Raw genomic sequence first — 20,711 nt, forward strand, 5'->3', positions numbered from 1 at the left:
AGCATTTTCTTTGAACCCTTTAATATAATTGAAGCAAGAAACCTAACTTTTAGAAAAATAATACTAGAACATAGCTTGCTTTCCTTCATAAAGTATTATTAGATTTGATTATTCATGAAGTGTCAATGATTCACCACTTTTGGATCTCAATTTCCACATGAACCAAGTGGCTCTATCCAACATATTCCTCTGGATGCTTTTATAGAATTGGATGCCCCTTTCTCCTCTGAGAACATCCACATGTCGTCAAATATATGTCTGAAAGCCTTCATAAGTATGTGACAAGAAGATGTGTCTTCTTCAAATTAGACCCATAGTTCCTGGTTTGAGCAGAAAAAGAATACAAGAATTATGATAGAATCACACTTGTTGTATTTGATGAGAGTTGCACACAAACATAAGTTAATGTACTCTATGGAATTGTGGATCAAGAAGAACATCCCTTGAATGTGCTATTATTGGTTTCCATGAATAAGTAAGACATTCGTTTGTTATTGGACTTCTTGCCGCCTTAGTGGGCTTGTGTTATTTGTTGTATAAGGTGCATTTTTCGTCCTACAATGGCGTTGTTTGTTTAAAAACAAATAAATGATTCGAAGAGTAGGAGTTAGGATGCTTTTTTTAATATTTTGAGAACAAGATAGAATTTTTATGGCATACTGCCAGAAGTTCCTTTTTCTCTTGAATAATGTTAAGCATGGCCGTGGGTGCCTTCTGTAGGTTTTTCTCATTAAAATTCAAAGTTTAGCTTCAAAATGGTTCTTTCGGTATTTGGATAATATTAATAATAAAATAATTATGATAATTTTATTATGCAACTGCATTAAGCAGTTTTTCTTTTAGATTTTATCTCTTGTCCTTAGGATAGTATACCTTTTGGGATTTTCCATTAGCTTTTAGGGGTTTGTGTAGCATCAATTATAGAAAGCGACGTTTGGCACATGTGGATTCATCTCCCCTTTCTCATATTCTCTTAATTTTTATTTATTAAGTATTACAAAAGATTTTCATTTAGTTCAACATCGTTATCAAGGTTTAATCATGTCTTTGAAACATTCTCCAGCCTGGAATTTTGAGAATCTTATCTAGATCATGCTGACTCTATTAAATGATTGATATGATTTGCCAAATTTACCATGAAGGAACTTAGGCATTAGCAGTTCTTATAGGATAGGACATTGTGTATAACTGTTTCTGATGTCTGCCCTTTGTTGTAGTTCGTAAACCCATTGTGAAGGCATGAGACCTTGTAAATTTATTCGAATAAAAAATATTTCGAGCCATGGCTGTTCTCTTTCTATTTATTTGGAAATGTATACAATGAGACTATTTACTTCTGATACAATGAGGTAACAATCATCATTAACCATAAGATTTGAAATCGGGTGGTTGAGGATATGTCATTGTTTGGGCACAAAGCCCAAAATAAAATTTCTCAAATGTTGTGACACACTTTCATCTATTAGATTTCACATCCAATGACTAAAAATGATTGTGACCTCCTTGTATAAAAAATCAATGGTCTCGTACTATACAATACCATTTATTTGTGTGCTTGCTTGTGTTTGTGGTGTATGTATGCGTGCATGTATGTCTATATTTACATAAGCATGTATTTTCATAAATGCCTGCATATATGGATGTTGTATGCATGTTTACATTCATGCATGCATGCATTTATATTCTAGGGTTTAGTGTTCATGACAGTTGATGTTATTATACTTGTTTCTTTTGGTATTTTCCAGGTTCAGGATATATTTCCTTTTTCAATTGCATTTTCATCCGATGAAGGCCCTGTTTCAACACCATCAAGTAATATCTTGTTTCCCAAAGGGCAACCAATTCCAAGTGTTAAAATGCTTACTTTTCACAGAAGTGGTACATTTTGTTTGGAAGCATTTTATGCTAATCAGAGCGGGTTACCACCTGGCACATGTCAAAAAATTAGCTCTTTCATGGTATGGGCTCTCATTTTGGGAATACATTTTCTAGCCATTTGATTAATTTATCACTTGTTCCTTGAGCAAACTCAACCTTTGATTGTACTGACTCGCTGCAGTTAAATTTTGGTTTCACATTTGAGTGTAAACTGTATCTTTTTTCCTTTTTTGTGTAATATTCTCCACATTTCTGATGATTTCTTTGTGCCGGTAATGTTTTATGGGCTTCTAAGTTTCATTTTGATGTGTCAGCAGGAGCATATATAAGCCAGTAGTTATAGATAATCACAATTTGTTTTTGTCTTGTTGCTGTCAATATCAGAAGATATGGTATAAATTGATGAAGAGGGGTGCTTTTTCTCTATTTTTATTTGTATAAGATACACCTGTTAGTAAACCTCTCGTCAATGCACTTGGAGCCAATCACGTGCTTGATCCCTCCTTGTACGTGCACTATCGCCTGTCGCTATACATTTTCTTATTGAACCTGGGATGCATGCACTTCACCAATATCAGGCATTTTACGCACTCCAAATAGTTGTTCCTCATAGACCTCAATGAGAATCATCCTGCATGTAGGGCGTTCTTGAGTTGTCTGAGATAACACTAGAGGAAATATCATGGAGGTATTTTTAAGGAAAAAAACAATGAGATCTAGTACGATTGACGTTGATGATGTTGTGGTGGTACGTGGTCTTGCTAGGAAGCTCGGTGGGGCTTTGTTTGGTCAATTGCCCAGTACTAACCAATTATTTTTGGAGGACTGCCAATTAGGAGGTGACGCAGAGAGATGATAAGGCACTGAAATGTGAGGAACATCAGCAGATAGCTAGCTATTTATGATGCTGGGGCTGTAATCCAAGAAAAGAAGAGGATTGGTGTTGTGATGATTTCAAATTAAAAAATCGAAGTTCAAATTTCAAACCATTCGACATTAGAGTATTAGACCATACTCCATAGCCCATACCATAATCCAAACTCCATGCACTCCATAGTCCATACACAGTAAAAATAGGAACATATAATCCAAGACGGCAAGACATCGATTCATCATCAAGAAAAGGAAAGAAATAACACATAGGAGTTAGGACATATCAAATGTCCATAGTCCACAACGCTGCATACACTACTCCATACTCCATAAGTTCATATCCATAGTGCATGCATCGTTACAATAGTTACAAGTTTATTACTTACATACACACAACCAAGAGGAGGAAAAGAAAAATGAAAGAAATATAGACTTGAAGACTCAAAAGAGTCTTCAATCATTAGTCATCATATGAAAAGCAGGGTCAGCTGCATCATATGCATCAAAGTCGAGCCTATCATCATTGAAATCATCTCTTCTCAATATAATGGTCCTTCTCCTATGTCTTTTCTGAATTTGTCTCTGCTTCGTCCCCTTCGTCCTCCACCCTCGTCCTCTGGGAAGAAGATCTAGTGGGCATAGAAGGTTGGCTGCTGTCCTTGAAGCCTCCATGACCATATCCCATGTCAATCCTTCATGCCCCTCGATATCATTGTCATCAACCAACCACTCCATAGCATTCGTCTATATTTTTGATCTGAGGGGGTATCTCTTATCTCTCTTAGCAAACCTCTCCCTCAAGTATCGATTATACTTCACATAAACTAAGTCATTGAGCCTCTTTGATTCAAGCCTATTTCTTTTCTTTGTATGAATTTAATAAAATCAAATGAAACTAATTAATTTAATACTATAAATTTACAATTGACATAGTAATCAGTAATTACTAACAAGTAACTACTAATGTACTAATACAAATTAGTAAATTGTAAACTAATAAAGTAAACTAAATTACAATCTCAAAAGTACTCCAATTCCGCTCACAGCTGGACGAGGTAGTGGTTAGGCTCATGATTTGAGTGGCCAACTTTTGTAAATTTGGAGCACTACACCCATGTTGTATCCACCAATTGGGTGCAAATTGATCATGAATTACAATTATATATGAAATATAAGAAACAAACAACAAATATTAAACTTGAACTTGAGGAACTTAAGAATATTATATCTGGACCAATTTTGGCCCTTTACCTCACTGCCATTGGACACCCGAAAGGCTTCAATGAGCACTTGTAACTTACTAGCTCACCAGCGCATGTAATGTCTTGGATATCCTGATTAGGGACTAGCACATCTAGACACTTATTAAACCAGTTGCATGCAATGTTTGATGTAGCTGACTATCCCACTTCTCGTCAATAATCTCTCAAAGTGGCTCATAGCGGCTCGCATCATCATCTAAATTACCGGCTCTCTCTCTCATGCATCTTTCCATTGCCTTATATATGTAGCCCATGGGTTTGTTACTATCATTCATGCGAAGGAGCTTGACAAGAAGAAACAAATACCTCAAGAATGCCCTTCACCCTCGCCAAAAAGCCTTCAAAGGGACAATATGTCTCACCTTCTTTCCTTTCTGATCCTTGGCCTACTTGCATGCTCTCCAATCATCCAAGGTAAACATTTGCCTTAATTGGACTCTCCTCAAATGTATGCAATCTAGGCGTAGGTAGCAGGTAGCAAATATCATGACCCCAAGTCGCACAATCTCCTTCTTTATAAATCTGCGCATCATGCTGCTGGTGAGGGTGTGGCTATTAATAAAAGTTGTAACTGACCTAACGTTCTTAACTGCATCTAAAATATCGCAAAAACTGTGAAGAGCCTAAAGCATGAGGTCTATACATTGTGTTGTGTATGGTGTCCAACAGATATTAGGGTAAGCTAAGCGCAACAAATTAGCAACGACAACATTAGGAGCAGGATTATCTTTGACAACCTATATAACATGCTACTCCCCCACCTCCTTGATGCCTTTCTCCATCACTTCAAATATGTAATAGGCATCATGGCTATCATCGGAGACATCAATAGACCCAAAAGAAATAGTCCCTATAAGACAAATTTATTTGACTTCTCTTCTTCTTATCACTCAAAGTATCGGTCATAACAGAATCTTCATATTGAGCCCATGCATCCTTCTGTGACTTCACAATCTCCCTCGTGACATTCACCTCTTTTTTCCAAAGAGGCTTTGAAACTCATATGAGGTTGGGGGACTTCAACCCAGACTCAAATTGGTCAATTGCCTCTACCAAGGTGTTGAAAAGAATGCCCACCTCATAAAACCATCTAGCATTGTATTGTGTAGTTCTCTCTCTTTTCCTTCTTGATTCTATTCTCAATAGTTGTTTGCTTCTTTGTTTTCTCACCTGCAACCTCAGGGTCAGGCCGGGGCAAGAAAGAATCCATAGGCCCCATAATCCAAGCCCTCTTAGGCCCCCCACCCCCAAAACCAACTACAACTCCCTTTCCCTTCCCCATAGTCTAGGATGTAGCAAGCTGCTCCAGCTCTTCACAAGCTACTCCAGCTCTTCACACCCCTCCTAATAATTATCATCATCATTATAATTGACATGAACCCCATACCTCAGCTCTGCCATGGATGCCTCTCTCTCCTCTTTTTTCTTTGTTTACAATAGTCATAAACTTTTTTATTTCTTTAATAGCATCAAAAACATTTTTACATGGGGCAACATCCCCCCTGATACCGGCAAGATGTTTCTTAAACCAGTTTTTACCTCTTTTTGTTTCCTCCTCACTATAATTGCATCTTATGCAATTTTTATTTAAAGGATTCAGGTTATAGTCATATTTCCAACCCAGATCGCCACTCCTCTTAAATCCCGAAGAAGACATTTCAAAATAATATAAGCACTCTATAAAACAAGTTTTTTCACTAACCTTGATTGCTCGATCTCCAAACTTCCACCTTTGAAATATTTTCCTATCTCAAAATCTTCTAAAAGAAAACCTCTAATAGTCCTAAAAAAATCTCCAAAACTAAATCTAATCTCAATGGGTGATTTTTGGATCGATTTCTCATAACTTTGAGAAACCCTTTGATCCTATGAAAATTATAAAATTCTAAGTTTCTTGAGGTTTTTATATCTCTAAAATGGTTCAAATGGGGATTAGGTTGGATGTGAACCTACCCTTCATTTACATTTCTTTTAAAAAAAAACCCAAAAATGTCCCTCAACGAGGGCATTTTCGCCCTTGGGCAGGGTGGCCCAGGGTTGGGTGTTGGGGAGTGCCTAGGCAGGGCCCCATGTGCCTAGGTGGCCGGCCAGGGACAGGCCTCCTAGGTTCCCTGGCTAGGCCTAGGCGATGCGCCAGGGCCTGCCTAGGTGGCCGCCTAGGAGCTAGGCGGGCCACTTTTTGGAACATTGGATGATTCCCTGATTTGTGTGGAAGTTTCATTGGATGCTTTCCCTAGCATTATTTTGTTTGCCCTTGGTCCAATTGCAAGTAGATAGCGGTATTTGGTAGAACTTCTTACTTGTGTGAAAATAAGATGAATCGGGACCCTTATCATCTGTCGTCATATCCATGTTTTGTCACTCTTGAGTACTACCCCATGGAGATAAGAGTTGAACCCTTTTCCAACCTTGTGGTTGGTAGACTAGGAATACCCCTTATGATTGCTTTTCCACTGATTGGTAGCATCTGGGAAGTTTTTGAGGCCCTGCCCGTGGGACAGTTTCTATTTGTTGGCAAAGCTGATGCTTTTTTGATGATATGAACTCCAAGAAAGTGAGAAGTGAAAAAAAGAACATATTAAAGCAAATAGATGGGTTTTATATGCCTGATAACCTTAACTAACCCAGGGGTATGTTATGGTTGCAGAAAATCACAGATGAATCTTAATATAATTCATTGAAAGTTTTGATGCTCAAATTGTTTGTGTATTTTTAAGGGGATTCCTGGACTCACAGAATGAGTGTTTATGAGTAGGACTGGGAGATCATGCTATGTTTTGTAAGGAATGGGAAATTGACACACAGACTCTTTTGTGCAGAGGCTTTGCCTAAAGAACTGAATGACAGCTATATTTTGTGTTTTGTGTTTCTTCTTTTGGTTGAGAGGGACTTACTATGCATATGTGGAGTCTATTGCATAAGACTTATGAATGGCAATGGGGATGTCGGAGAAAATTTAGGGTTGTCTTTCATGGATTTTGATTTCATAGTTTTTTTTTTTTTTTGGGTTATTAATTTCATAGTTTCTATGAGCACAAAGGTCAACCAAGAGGCTAATGAGCTTGCTGACGATGATATACTTTTTCACTCGTGTCTCCTTGTGGTGATTTTTTTTCTCAATTTCTTCCTTTATTTTGTTATTTTTTTTGGATTCTTTATGGTTTCACTCTAGAAAACCTCGCGTGATTCTTTCTTGGCAGATACTCATAGATCTTGCTAGAAAAATGCATGTTGACTCATTACTCCTACACCCCACTTGTCTTTTTGACTATATAGAGGTTGTTTAAACCCATAAACCCTGCAATTTCCAGTGATCAGGGAAAAAAACCTATTTTGAGTTCCACCATTCCTGCCTCCATACATCCCTCCAATGGGTCTGAAACAAATGCAATCACACCGCATCCTATTCATGGCGCATTTTGCCTCTTACAGAATGTGCTCCATGAAGGAGATCTAAACTTATCAAATTAAAACCTTTGCACTAGCCTTATCCCTTCCCGGAGAATCTGAATCCTCGTATATATACCTCATTGCTCCTCCCTACGTTGTTGTTTGCATGTGAGCTGTGATCGCTTTCGTAAGTACTCCTGTCTAATAGCCATTGTCCAGAATCATAAAGCCTCATTGTCTTGCTCCACTTTACACGATGGATGACACCCACTCCCCTCATTTTCCATTTGTCTACCCATTTCACAAAGTGCATTATCTCTCTTTGAGTTCATCATTAAAGGAAATTCTGTTTGGTGCTTCTCAGATTCTTGCCTAACCACAAAATGCTTCCCGAAAAGGAATATATATGATATATTATGCGAGAGGTGGATCTTTCTTATTCTCTCGACATGTGTCTTTATTTTTCCAATTTTTCCCTTTTTTTGTGTTTCCAATTTGTTGTCCTATTTCATAAAATCACCTCTCTCACAGTTAATTTATGTTTCTTTTAAAAACCTTCAATAATGGGTTTCTCCCTCGTCTTATTATCTTGGCAACTCTATTCTTATTAATTGGGTTCTCTCAGGTTGATTCTTTTTAAAACATCCATTAATGTATCTCTCTCTTTCTTCCTAGTGTGGCAAATTTTCTCCATCCTATTGGAAACATTTGGATCCTCTCTCTCTTTTTTGGGAGCCTTATCCAAAGACTTCCTTGTTGGGTTTCTCTCACTTCCTATTTGGTCACTCTCCCTATCTCTGCTTATTGGAAATGTTTGGATTCACTCTTATTTGAGACACTCAAAAAGAGATCTATACTCTCTCACTCCACATTTTACAGAATTTGAATCGTCTTTTCTGCCCATGTTGGCTTCTCTCCCTGCATATATCCTTACGACCCCCTATTATGGTTATAGCTGCAACAATGCCCTCGTGTTCCTCTCTCATGGTTATTTACATGTTTCATTCAAACTCCTCTCTCTGTGGCACTGCCGAAGGAATGGAAAAAGGAAATGAGTTGGGGACTTCTAAATTCACATCCTCAACCAGTATTCTGATGAGTCTGGTTATTCAATTTCTTAAGAGAATAACATTCCTATTGCTTAGTTTGGTTGTAATTTTTGAGTTTCAGATTTTTCTTTTTTAATTGTGAAGCTTCACCTGAGCATTGAAAATCAAGTTTTCTCTGTCAAGTTTAATGAATTCACAATACAAGCATTGAGCAATCGGGGTTTCTTTCACCCTTTCACTTTCAAGAATTTAGAAATCGGGCTTTTCATAGGTACTGGGATCTTCTGAGGATGGGGTCGCTCCTGCTCCAGCAGCTGGATCCCGCACTTCGAGACAAGATCTCGATTTTTCCTTGATTTAGGGATCTTGATCTGGAAATCGAGGAACTATACCCCAAGTTAATGGGATCCATGTGCCTATGCCCAAAATAATGGTTCCATGAATAACTAAAGCTGCGATTCCACCAACTCAGAATCGAGTATCTTCTACTTTGGGGGTGAGTTTCACCAAACTCATTTTCGGGTTATTATGCAATGAATCGTGGATCTCCAAATTTTTTTTTTTTTTTGAGTAAAGTTAACTTTTGTATTGCTTTGGAGTGTTGGAGAGTTGGATCTCCAATTTTTTATGACCTACAAACTTTCTAAAGGCCCTAATGTCCTACATATTTTATAGTTTACAACTTTACGCGGTGAATTGTGACTTTAGTTACAAGGAAACAAGAGACGGCGGGGAGAGAGAAGGAATAAGATGAAAGGAGATAGGAAAGATAGTTGAGTTGCAGGTTCTAATTGAGGAATGAGGTCACGATCAAAAGGTTTACTTCCTTGGGGCTCGTTCACTGATTCCTGTCTACCTCTCGAAGGATTTCTATCGCTTAGAGTGTTGGGCACCCAAATTGAGCCGCTCATGAGGGTGCCTTATTGGTGGGAATAACATATATGCTTGGAAAAGTGAGGTCTCTCTTGTCTTTATGTCCTTGAGCCCCTAGAAATCTTTGACGGAGGAGACTTATATAAAGCAATGTCTTTCCTTTTTTTCTTCCCCCAAAGGAAAACTTATCTATCGCAGCGTTTCGTTTTTTGACAACAATCTCTTGCAGCATTCTTAAATGGAATCGTCAATTGATAGTTGAGGGAGAATTGTCCAACCCAACCAATTGGTGCTAATAAAAATGAGGTCGTGTACATATGTTGGTTGACTAATGTAGGTAGGTGTGCAATTTTTGTAATGGACCCACATGAGTAATTTTGTGGAGTGAATCTTGTGTAAATAATCGTTCAATGAAATTTTCTCCCAAACTAGAATAGTGCAGAAAAGTGATCTTTGGGGGCCTTGATCCTAAGCTCAATGGGCTGCTATCCCATTCAGTTTAGTATTTGCTTCTAGGCAGTTATAGAACACACTCCTGTAATGTTTTTTTTTTTTTAATATATTTTAAGGGGGCAATAGAGGGAATGTTAGGGATTCTGTTCCCTTTACCTCACATTGTACGGAACTCATTTCCTCAACTATGGATCTTCGAGCCTCCCTTGCTTCTGCATTCCTGCTTCCGATCCTAGAGCTATCCTCACTCCTGTTCCGGTCACTATGGCATTTTCTCCCTCTAAAATATCCAGTTTGAGCTAAATTTTTTCATCAGTTGAGCCGTAAGAATGCTTGGGGCCGTCGAACTATGTGGCTTTTCTCCATGATTCTTTTCGCATTAAGGGTCTGGGCACCAATTTTATTTATTTTTAGACAAGGCGAAGAATATATATATTAGATAATATTGCTTATAACAATCCCGTGAGATGTGGGTCTCTTTGGGCTTCCCACAGGTCGGGTGCTCGTGTAGTTAAACACAGTTTATGGATGCTTTAATGTATAAAATAATGAGAGACCACTTTACAAAAATTGAGAGTGTTGGGGAAGTTGGAATGATAGAGAAGGGGGAGGAGAAGAAATGAAGGTGGACGAATAAATTGAAATGAAGGTTGTGGGAGAAGAGAAAGTAAAGATGAGGGAGGAGGTAGGAAGGGGAAGAGTCAAAAAGCATTTAGGAAGACTTTGGGGTTTCATCGGCAACCCTGTCTTTAGCTAGTGCATCATCCATCATATTGGCCTCCTCCCTGTATTTGGAAGGACGACTATTAGAATCCTGCAATGATGGAAAATGTGTTCCTGTCGGCAACCCCCTCTTTAGCTAGTGCATCCTGAGTCAATGAGCCAAGGAGATGGTGTATGAGACATGAGGAATGTGAAGTACCTATATTTGCAAGAGTAACAGTGGGTGTGGAGGCAGGACGGCTATTAGAATCCTGCAATGATGGAAAATGTGTTCCTGTCGGCAACCCCCTCTTTAGCTAGTGCATCCTGAGTCAATGAGCCAAGGAGATGGTGTATGAGACATGAGGAATGTGAAGTACCTATATTTGCAAGAGTAACAGTGGGTGTGGAGGCATGAGTGATTGGTTGTTGAATATTTTTCGTAAGTTTATTTCTCACGTGATAGAAAAATTGAGTTACCAGCATAATTGAGAGCCTGGTGATGACCATTGGAGCCAATCGGATGGATATCATCACCATCTTACCTGGTTAGCCCAAGCAGGCTTACCAAACTTGTCCAAACATTTATCAACCACTTGATTAGTCCGTCCATAGTGAGTTCATTTCTTGTTACCACAGCTTCTACCACGACCTCCCCCTGAATTGTGACCATATCCTCTATTACCACCACCACCATGATCTCTACCATCACCTCTACTCATGGATGAGGTTAAGGTAGACCGGTCGCTAGCACTAAGGGCAGATGTAGGTATAGATATGGCAACCCATTGATGAGAGTATTCATTAATGAGAGAGGAGAGTTCGTTGCGAACTAAGGTCTGTCCACACATGGACTGATACTTATAGTTGAGGCTAGGCAAAAGTTTTGCAACTCAAATTTCTTCTCTTTGCTTCTTCAGTAGCTCCATATCATTTGATAACGGGTGATACATGTTTAACTATTTCCACATACCCCAAAGTGAATTGTGATTTCACTAATACTCTTGTCACCTTGCTATAAAAGAAAAATATTCTCATAATGTTTATAAATTTGTCAGATAGTCTTATTAGAAGAGTACTTATCATCTATAGTGGTGGGAAACACTTGTGATTCCAAATTGTTTTAGGAATCGGAAACACGGAATCGCGTGTGGCCAGATGATTCCTATAGTCGGAATTGTCATTCGTATAATGCATATCATATGACGTGGGATTCTTACCATTTGGGAATTGGGCTCCGATCCAATAGGAATCAAGATTTTTGTGTTATTGGAATCCTGTCCCATCAACTGGGAATCGAGATTCTTAAACTTATCAGAATTTTACACCAAACCACCTGGAACTAGGTCATAAATTATCAAGAAGCGTGTTTAATAGGCAAAAGTTTTATAGTTTTGGAATATCTATAAGCAAGAATTCCTTAATATTGGATTCTATATGTTAAGTACGCTTCTCTAGGACTCCCCTATTATTGGAATTGATGTCTTGGATAGCCCTCCCCTAACATTGGAGTGGATTTATTCAATGCCTTTTATCACAGTTCTCCACAAGTATTGAAACAAGGTCAAGTTCCCTTAACTAAGTACTTTCTTAGAGTTTTTAGATTGAATAAAGAAAATAAAATTTCTTTATTTTATTAATAATGTATTTTTAAAAATAAGGCATTTATTGCAAATTCTTGAAATTTAAGAATGAGGTAATAGAGTTTGTCGACACCCATAGAGTTTTTAGATACCTGTCATATATTTATTATTAATAAATTTTAAGTAACAAAATTTTTCAATTGATGTTCACAAAATTCCAAGCATTCCATAAAAATTTGGCAATCATTTTGATGTTTTGGATCTAGATTCCAAATCTCTCTGATTACTATTCCTAAGAATTAGAAGCAAGGTCTCATATTGGTTGAATGATGCATGGTCTTGTGCACCTATGAATCGCAAAATATGGTGAGTTGGAATCTAGATCCTAAAAACATGAGAATGAAATTAAAAAATTGTGGATTCGTGATTCCTAGCTTCCGGGAATTGGGATATGCGATGATTCTTTCTCGGAAATGTAGAATTGCAATTCTGAACTAGAATCGCTACCTAGGGTGGATGATTCCAAAAATCGTATAATGTCGGGTACAGTCCCCCAAACTTCACCTTTACCATTTGGACCAAGAAACACCTTTATAGCTTGAGCCCATAGGACGTAATTGGACCCATTTAATTTCATAGAAGTAGTTGAAATTTGAATTATATCGTTGACGCTGGAAATTCCTGGCTTACTTTCACCACCCATGAGGGTAAGACACACACAAAAAAAAGGGAAAATACACAATATTATAACAGGTCGAATATTCTTGGAAGCCCTAGACACTATTGAATCTTATAAACCTAAAAGGCCACACAAACAGCCGGTAACATGGTAAAAGATAACACAAACAGCAGGTTATAGGGAGAAATACGTATCATTCAGATGTAGACAAACATAAATCTCCTCACTAGAACTCTTGCACGAGCTTCTACCGACTTTCTACATCATCAGCCACACGCTTTGACATAGTTCAGCTGCTGTTCACCTTGTTTTTGCATAGCTAAGGGACGAAACATCTGCCACATGAACATTCACAGCAAATGCATCCAACCATATTGGTTATGTGCGCAAAAGGGAAGAAAGCCTTGGTGCCCCTCTGTGAGATCAGCACAAGCAGAATTAGAGTTTTCTCCTTTTTTGTTTTTTTTTCCTCTAAAAATAAGAAGAAAATTAGGAATATAGTTTAGTTTGAAGGATCTGATTGCTCTGATACTGTATTACACGTATAGTACCAAAGAGAAGGAAGAGAGAGATGGGAGGAAGAAGTGAGAGAAAAGTAAGAGGGAGTGAGTTGAAGAGAGAAGGTGAGAGAATGGAGAAAGGTGGTTGGATGCAGTCTCTTTAGGGTTAGATAGCCTCCAGTCCCACTCTATCTTGTCTATAATGATAAATTATGTATAAAATATAGTAATCCAGCCTTGAAAGCTGGTCTAGAAGGCCAAGAGCTGCTACCGTGGTTGGGGTCAACCACCATTCTTAGTTTGAAGATGACTTATGAATGTAAGTTCTCATAGTACTTATGTGACTCTTGTTGCTAGTTTGACCCGGTAGTGGTCATTCAATCAAATACAATTAGGCATTCTCTTTTGTCCTTTAGCTGCTAGCTTGGGTAGTAGTAAGTGAGTAGTTTGGTTGCTAGTTGGTTCGTCAGATAGACTATAGGGAATGCAAACCCAAAAACATTATTCCATGTGAGTCACCCTTATAAACAAACCTTATGTCCTTAAGTATATAAAAATGACAAGAATGCCCTATTGGCCCACAGTAAAGACAACCAAAATAATCTAATATTCAACATACCTAAATTGGTTAGTATCTATCTACATCTATTGTTTTGATATTCATTTTCTTTGCTTACTATTTTGAGAACCATACTGATCTTAGGGTTTTTTTAATTTATTATTTGCATTTTTTTAAAAAATATTTTCCATGTTCTATCTCCATTTTCAATTCTAGTTTTGAAACTTTGGAACAAGTGAAGCTTCCCTCAAGAATTAACATCAGTGAAGCTTCCGTCAAGAATTAAGTGATTTTACTAGTTTATCTTAAGAATTAAGCTTCCCTCAAGATAAGGTGAAAAAGATGCCTTCAAACTAGCAAAAATGAGAGAGAGAAAGTGTAGTGATGTAGATCATGTTAAATACATTAAGAGTGAGGCAAGGCAAGGTCAATGAAAAGTGGAGAATTATTTTTCAAAATTGTTAAATAACAACCGCTTTAGAAACACACATTAGGAGGAACCTTTGATATAAATGAGCTTGGAGGTTATAGATACATTCACAACATTAGGATATCTGAAATGAAAGAAGCTTTAAGAAAGATGAAGATAGGAAAGGCTTTAGTACTAGATGGTATACCAATGGAAGTTTAGGAAGTGCATGGGAGAAAAATTGCCTAGTTGGCAAAGCTATGCAACAAGATTTTGAGAATGAAAAAAATGCCAGACTAATGGAGAAAAAGTATTGTAGTACTTATTTATAAGAACAAAGAAACAAAGTTGTATGAACTATGGAGGGATCAAACTTATGAGCCTAAGCTGTAAGAGAGAGAGAGAGTGATTGAGCACCGACTACGACATAAAACGAGTGTATCAGAAGATCAGTTTAGTTTTATGCCATGGATGTCAACCATTGAGGCTATTTTCCTACTTAGTCAATTGATTGAGAATTTTAAGGAGAAAATACCACCATATGGTCTTTATTGGTTTAGAGAAAGCATGCAATAGGGTACCTAGAGAGTTAATTTGTTGGGTATTGAAAAAGAAAAGAGTCTCTAGAGGATATATTGGCATAGTGAGGGATATTACGAGGTAGTATGAACTGGTATGAGGATAACTAGTGGAGAGACAAGTGAATTTCAGTGATAGTGGGCCTACATCAGGGCTCAACATTGTTTTATTGGGTTGTGGATGAGTTAACCAGGCATCTATGGCATGAGGTACCGTGGTGTATGTTAGCGGATGACATAGCTTCGATTGATGAGACCGAGACAATATCAGCACAATGTTAGAACTTTGGAGGGATACTCTAGAATCTAGAGGTTGTAAAATTAGCCTGACTAAGACAAAATATATAGAATGCAAGTTTGGTAATAATATGAGTAAAAACGAGGAATTAGTTAAGATTGATGGCCAAGAAGTACGAAAAGGAGGTTATTTCCGACATCTTGGGTCGACAATCCATGAGAATAGAGAGATTGAGGAATCCGTGCTGCATAGAATTAGAGGTGGGTGGATGAAGTAGAGATGTGCTTCTGGAATCTTCTGTGATTGTCGCATACTAATGAAATTGAAGGGGAAGATTTTTATGATGGCTATAAGATCGGTCATGCTTTATGGGACAACTGTTTAATGGTCTAGAATCAACATATCCATAGAATGAGTGTAGCTGAGATGTAGATGTTGAGATGAGTGAGTGTCTAAGACAAGAAAGGATAGAATTTGGAATGAACACATCCAAGGGAACTTAGGGGTTTCTCGAATAGACGAAAAGATGAGGGAAAGTAGAATTAGGTGGTCTAGCCATGTGCAATGTTGGCCTATAACAACACCGATTAAGAGGGGTAATTTGGTACAGTGGAAGGTGCTAAAATGGCAATGACAAGGCCCAAAAGGACATCAATGGAAGTAGCGACAAGAGATATGATGACTTATGGTCTAACCAAATGTATGACCCTTGATAGAGCGAAATGGTGGAACAAGATTGTTGCAGCCAACCCCAAATAGTTGGGGTAAGGCTCAGATGATGATGAAATTTATTCTATTTTTAGCTATGTGTTTGTCTCTCACTCATATCCCTTAATAAAAACGAATGCTCAATTTACTTTTTTTTTGCTATTAAATTTTTGGCTACAGTTCCTCCTATTTTCTATGACCCCAATTTCGGGTCTATAGTGAACTTGCTTTTGAGAATGGATTTTTTTCAATTTTATGTAGGAATGACACACCAGTTGGTTTCCCAATGGAAGAAATGTGCATGCTGATAATGAAAGTGAAACAGTCAATCGTTTAATGAATCTCCTCTTGTATCTTTCTGTGAGTAGATCAAAACCTTAATATCAATATGGAAAATAACCTCACATATTAAGTCATAGTTTTTTTTTTTTTTTTTTTTTTTTTTTCTAGGGCCACAATTTTGGCCTATGGGCCTGGCCGCTTCGACCCGAGGTCTTGGCCACCTGGCCAACGGCCATGGGTCGGGCCTGGGCCAGGCCCATGCCTGGCAACAATCCATGCCAGGACCGCATGATTTCCATTTTCATATTACAAGCATTAACATTTCTTTCTACATGACTTCTAACGTACCTATTATGACTGTGTTTTTGTATATGCGTATCACGAGGGGTTCTTTTTCAGAATTATTACATTCTTCGACATTTACTTGCTTAAGCTTCTTCTTCTTGTCTTGTCATCACCATTGATCAGTCTGCTAGGGAAAAGGGCACTTGAGAAGTAAAATGTTCCCTGATTCTTGACAATCTTTCATGATCAATTTTAGTTTTTATTAATTCCTATTTATGTTACAATCAAACAAGGTGTTGCATGCCCATAGATCTTTTACTGAGGAAATTCATTAAAAAGATGATCAAACTTCTTAATCTCTTTTAGTGTTTTGATTTTCATTATATGTTATCATTTCTATTTCATTTTTTTCTCCATTTGTACATTTAGATTTTTCAGTAATGTATTATTTGAATTATTTATACACAGGCGTGCACACACGTGACACAACCAATCTTTTATGTTCCCAAAAAATAAAATATCATGTTTTAATGATTACATTTATACTTCTTCTTAATGTTTTTTTTGATAAACGTTAACTTATATACCTTTTCTTAATGTTACTAATCCATTTTCATAATTACAATACATTTTCATAATTACAAAAACAGATATTGTTATGGAGGCAGTTCATAAAAATTTGTCAATGAATACATATTAACTGTTCTTCACAAACTATGTGAGATGCCTGATGTAATTAGGATGCGGTATCATTATGTGCATAATAGAAAGTACATTAGTTTTCTTGTTGTTTTCTTTATTCTAGAGCTCTCTCTCTCTCTCTCTCTCTCTCTCTCTCTCTCTCTCTCTCTCTCTCTCTCAGGTTAACAAATTTAGGCAGTATGAAAAATTTTAAGAGAAAAGAAAGATTATCTTCACATTCTAAGGCTGGCAAAGTGAGTGGGAAGTAATTATATGTTTAAATGATCAATATAAATTTGACACATATGAAGCAGGTGCTTAATACTTGTATATGATTTTGCCAGGGGATATTCATTGGTAGTTATTATTATTATTATTATTGATGGCTGTGATAAGGGTTATTTGCAGATGCAACTTCTTCTTCCATTTGTGGGTCTATATGCGACCTAGCTTCGTATGCTTAATTCTTGTATATGATTGTTCCAGGGGATATTCATTGGTAGTTTTTTTGTATATTATTATTTTTATTGATAGCTGTGATAAGGGTGATTTGCAGATGCAACTTCCTGTTCCATATGTGGGCCTATCTGCGACCTAATCTAGGATAGGATCTAAAGAGTTGCTTTGCAAGAATACAAAAAACAACAACCACTATTGGATGGTAGCCTGCATATTTTGTCCTCCATCATTGCATGAATTACATCTATATCATTTATATGTGATCTAATATTATACATGAGAAGTTTTTCGGATACTTACATGGTGTTTACCATTTATTCGGACATGTCTGTAGATATTTCATGCTTTTATCTTCCCTCTGGGCTGAGCAAACAATTTTATATTTCGTATTTTTATTTGCTTCTGGGATGACTCTAATCCATGATCCATTCTACTTACCAGATTGGGCCTTTCCAAGCCTCTTCCGACAAGTCAAAAGTTAAAGTTAGACTACGCCTAAATCTTCATGGGATTGTTACAGTAGAATCAGCATATGTAAGCATTGATTTTTTGTTTTGTTTTGTTTTGTTTTGTTTGTTAGTTTTTCATGTTTGTGCTATCATTCTGTTAGTAACGTGCTTCACAAACAGTTGGACTATTATTCCCATGTCTAGCTATAATGAATACTTTCTAATTGACCCTAATATCTTTCCTTCAGTTGATAGAAGATGACATAGATGCTACAGATGCTCGGGGTACAGCTCCTCTGAGCACAGATGATCATGAGGCACATTTTCCATCTAGAGTTTCCTCTGATTCTGTACCAAATGGTGGCGAAAAGGCTTCTGACTATGCACCTGTTTCCACTGAGAGCGCTGCAGAAGTCCAGCATTCCAACGTATGCTTCTGTACTAAGTACCTTGATTCTGTTTTACATGGATTTAGCAGTCTACCGTGTTGGACAACAAGGACGCGGGTTGGAACTCACTAGTTTCCTGAGCCTGAGGTCCAACATACTGGCCAAGTCCACCAGAGACTTGGCCTAGTCCAAACTTAAAACATATTAGCTATTGGGAATGGGCCAAACTGGGCTGGTTCCCATATGGTTTAGTTCCAGGCTCGGCAGTGAAGTCCGAGTGAGTGTGCTCGCCCGAGTTTCCCAATGCTGGTAATGTATTGTTTCTCTTTTTCCTTGAAAACTGTGTCTTATGATATTGTTTAATCAAAAAGAGCCTGATGGCACTCTCCGGAGTCTCATAATTATCAGAAGAAGCCTATCTGCTGCCTGCCCAGCTGCTTTGGGCAGGGAGGTGGGCTTGCTCTTCACCTAGGGCTTTGTGAGCAGGTTTCATCCTAAGGCACCTATTTCTGATTACTCCATCAGAACCAATTACAAAAATGTCATGAACTTAAAATTATCATAAATAATAGCACACCTAACAGGTGTAGGCAGTTTCTTAAGCAAGTCCCTGATATCTCCAATGGCTTCCTTACTGAATAACCTAGGCAGCTCCAAGCAAGATGACTCCCGAAATACTCTGTTCTCATATTTTTTACCAAAATGTGTGATGCATTTGTTGATTGTGTGAGCTAGGGCTCGTAAGTTGGACTACGTTGATGGTCTATATTTCTCTGTATAGAAGAATAGTAGAATTTTGTCATTTTACTGTTCAACTTGAAAATTTCTTCTTTTAAGCTAATCCTTCGATATAAAGATGGACCATTGAGTCCATGCATGTGAATATCATCTTTTCTGAGAAATCTCAGTATCTGAAGATGTGAACAGCATAAAATTTGTCCCATGGATTACCACACATGGTCTACGTGATATTATTTATGGAGCTTATCATTCATTCCCCTGCCTAGTTTGACAGCTTTAGCTATTTATTGTTATCTGCATTATAATAGACTTCAGTTAGATGACTTTTTATTTTTTGATGAAATTGACAGTATATTGTTTTAGAGTGTACAACATACACTTTTCTGCTGTAAATACAAGAACGAAGAATGCACAAACTTTTACATGTGTCATAGAAGATACAGAGAAAAGAGAAAGAGAAAGAGAAGAAGAAAAGAGAAGAGAGCAATATGAGAAGCATGAGAGGAAAGAGAGACATGAGGTTCAATCCACCCTCACACACCTCTCAGCCTTATATTTTTATTGAAATTTATATGTGGACAAAACTACCCATACAAATATGATTAGTATACTTAAGTCCAAAACTTAAATAAAAGGATTTTAACACTAACCCTCAAGCTTGAGCATAAATATCGCCAACGCCCAGCTTGGAACAAACTGTTTGGAACATATAATGACCAAGGCCTTTGGTAAAAATGTTTGCCAGTTGATCCCTAGATTTCACATATGGAGTAGGCACCTGCTTATTAGCAACTTTCTCTCGGATTAAATGATAATCTACTTCAATATCCTTGGTCCTTACATGAAACACTGGATTATTGGCCATATATGTGGCAACTTTGTAATCGGAATACATCATAATAGGTTCAGCAACTAAAAATCCCATCTCCTACATTAGTGTTTTCAGCCACATCAATTCACCTGTAGTGTGCGCCATTGCTCTATATTCAGCCTCGAAACTAAATCTAGCCACAACATTTGGTTTCTTACTTTCCATGTTATCAAGTTTCCACCAATGAATGTACAATAACTTGTGGTAGACCTCATGTCATATGGCATCTGAGTAACCTCAATGGCCAAATGATTATTCGGCTTGTAAATCAGCCCTCAACCTGGGGCTCCCTTCAGATGCCTTAAAATTCTATGAACAACATACCAGTGAAGAATCCTTGGAACATGCAGAAATCGACTCACAACACTTACTACAAAAGCAATATCAGACCTGGTGATGGTCAGATAAATCAGCCTGCCAACCAATCTTTTGTACCTTTTGGTTCCTAAAACAACTCCCCCTGATCAGCCAATAATTTCATAGTTGAATCAATAGGAGTATCCAAGGGTCTAGCACCCAACCTTCCAGTTTCTTTCAATAAATCTGACATATATTTTTTTTGAGACAAACTAATGCTATACTTTGATCTGGCTAAAATTCCTATAAAAACCTTAGCTGGCCCAAATCTTTAGTTTGAACATATTGATTTAGATGTCTCTCTTCAAATGACTAATTCTTTCTTGATCATTGCCAGTAACAACAATATCGTCAATATAGACAACTAAAACAATTATTCTAGAATTTTGTTTCCAAATAAACACTGAATGATCTACATGACAATGTTGTCAGGTTCGCTTCGGAGTCTACTTCGGTTTGGCCT

At 37.5% G+C, this 20,711-nt stretch overlaps 1 protein-coding gene across 5 annotated transcripts in view; it reads left to right on the forward strand.

Annotated features, from left to right (window-relative positions):
* LOC18448059 (heat shock protein 70 (Hsp 70) family protein) overlaps positions 1 to 20,711 on the forward strand; it is a 39,696-nt gene that overhangs the window by 8,089 nt on the left and 10,896 nt on the right. For 3 of the 5 annotated variants that reach the window (XR_002283351.2, XR_002283350.2, XM_011630166.3), the window contains exons 2-4: positions 1,746 to 1,958; positions 17,883 to 17,975; positions 18,139 to 18,318. Coding sequence is in view for 3 of the 5 variants with exons in the window: in XM_011630166.3 (XP_011628468.1) it covers positions 1,746 to 1,958; positions 17,883 to 17,975; positions 18,139 to 18,318 (486 nt within the window). In the remaining 2 variants the exon portion in view is untranslated. Of the gene's footprint in view, positions 1 to 1,745; positions 1,959 to 15,995; positions 16,095 to 17,882; positions 17,976 to 18,138; positions 18,319 to 20,711 lie in introns of those variants that run through there. The other 2 variants (XM_088858064.1, XM_088858063.1) reach the window with 2 other exon arrangements.

The sequence above is a fragment of the Amborella trichopoda genome, chromosome 2, assembly GCF_054954075.1.
Source record: "Amborella trichopoda isolate Santa Cruz 75 chromosome 2, AtrichopodaSantaCruz75HAP2 v2.0, whole genome shotgun sequence".
Classification (NCBI taxonomy): domain Eukaryota; kingdom Viridiplantae; phylum Streptophyta; class Magnoliopsida; order Amborellales; family Amborellaceae; genus Amborella; species Amborella trichopoda.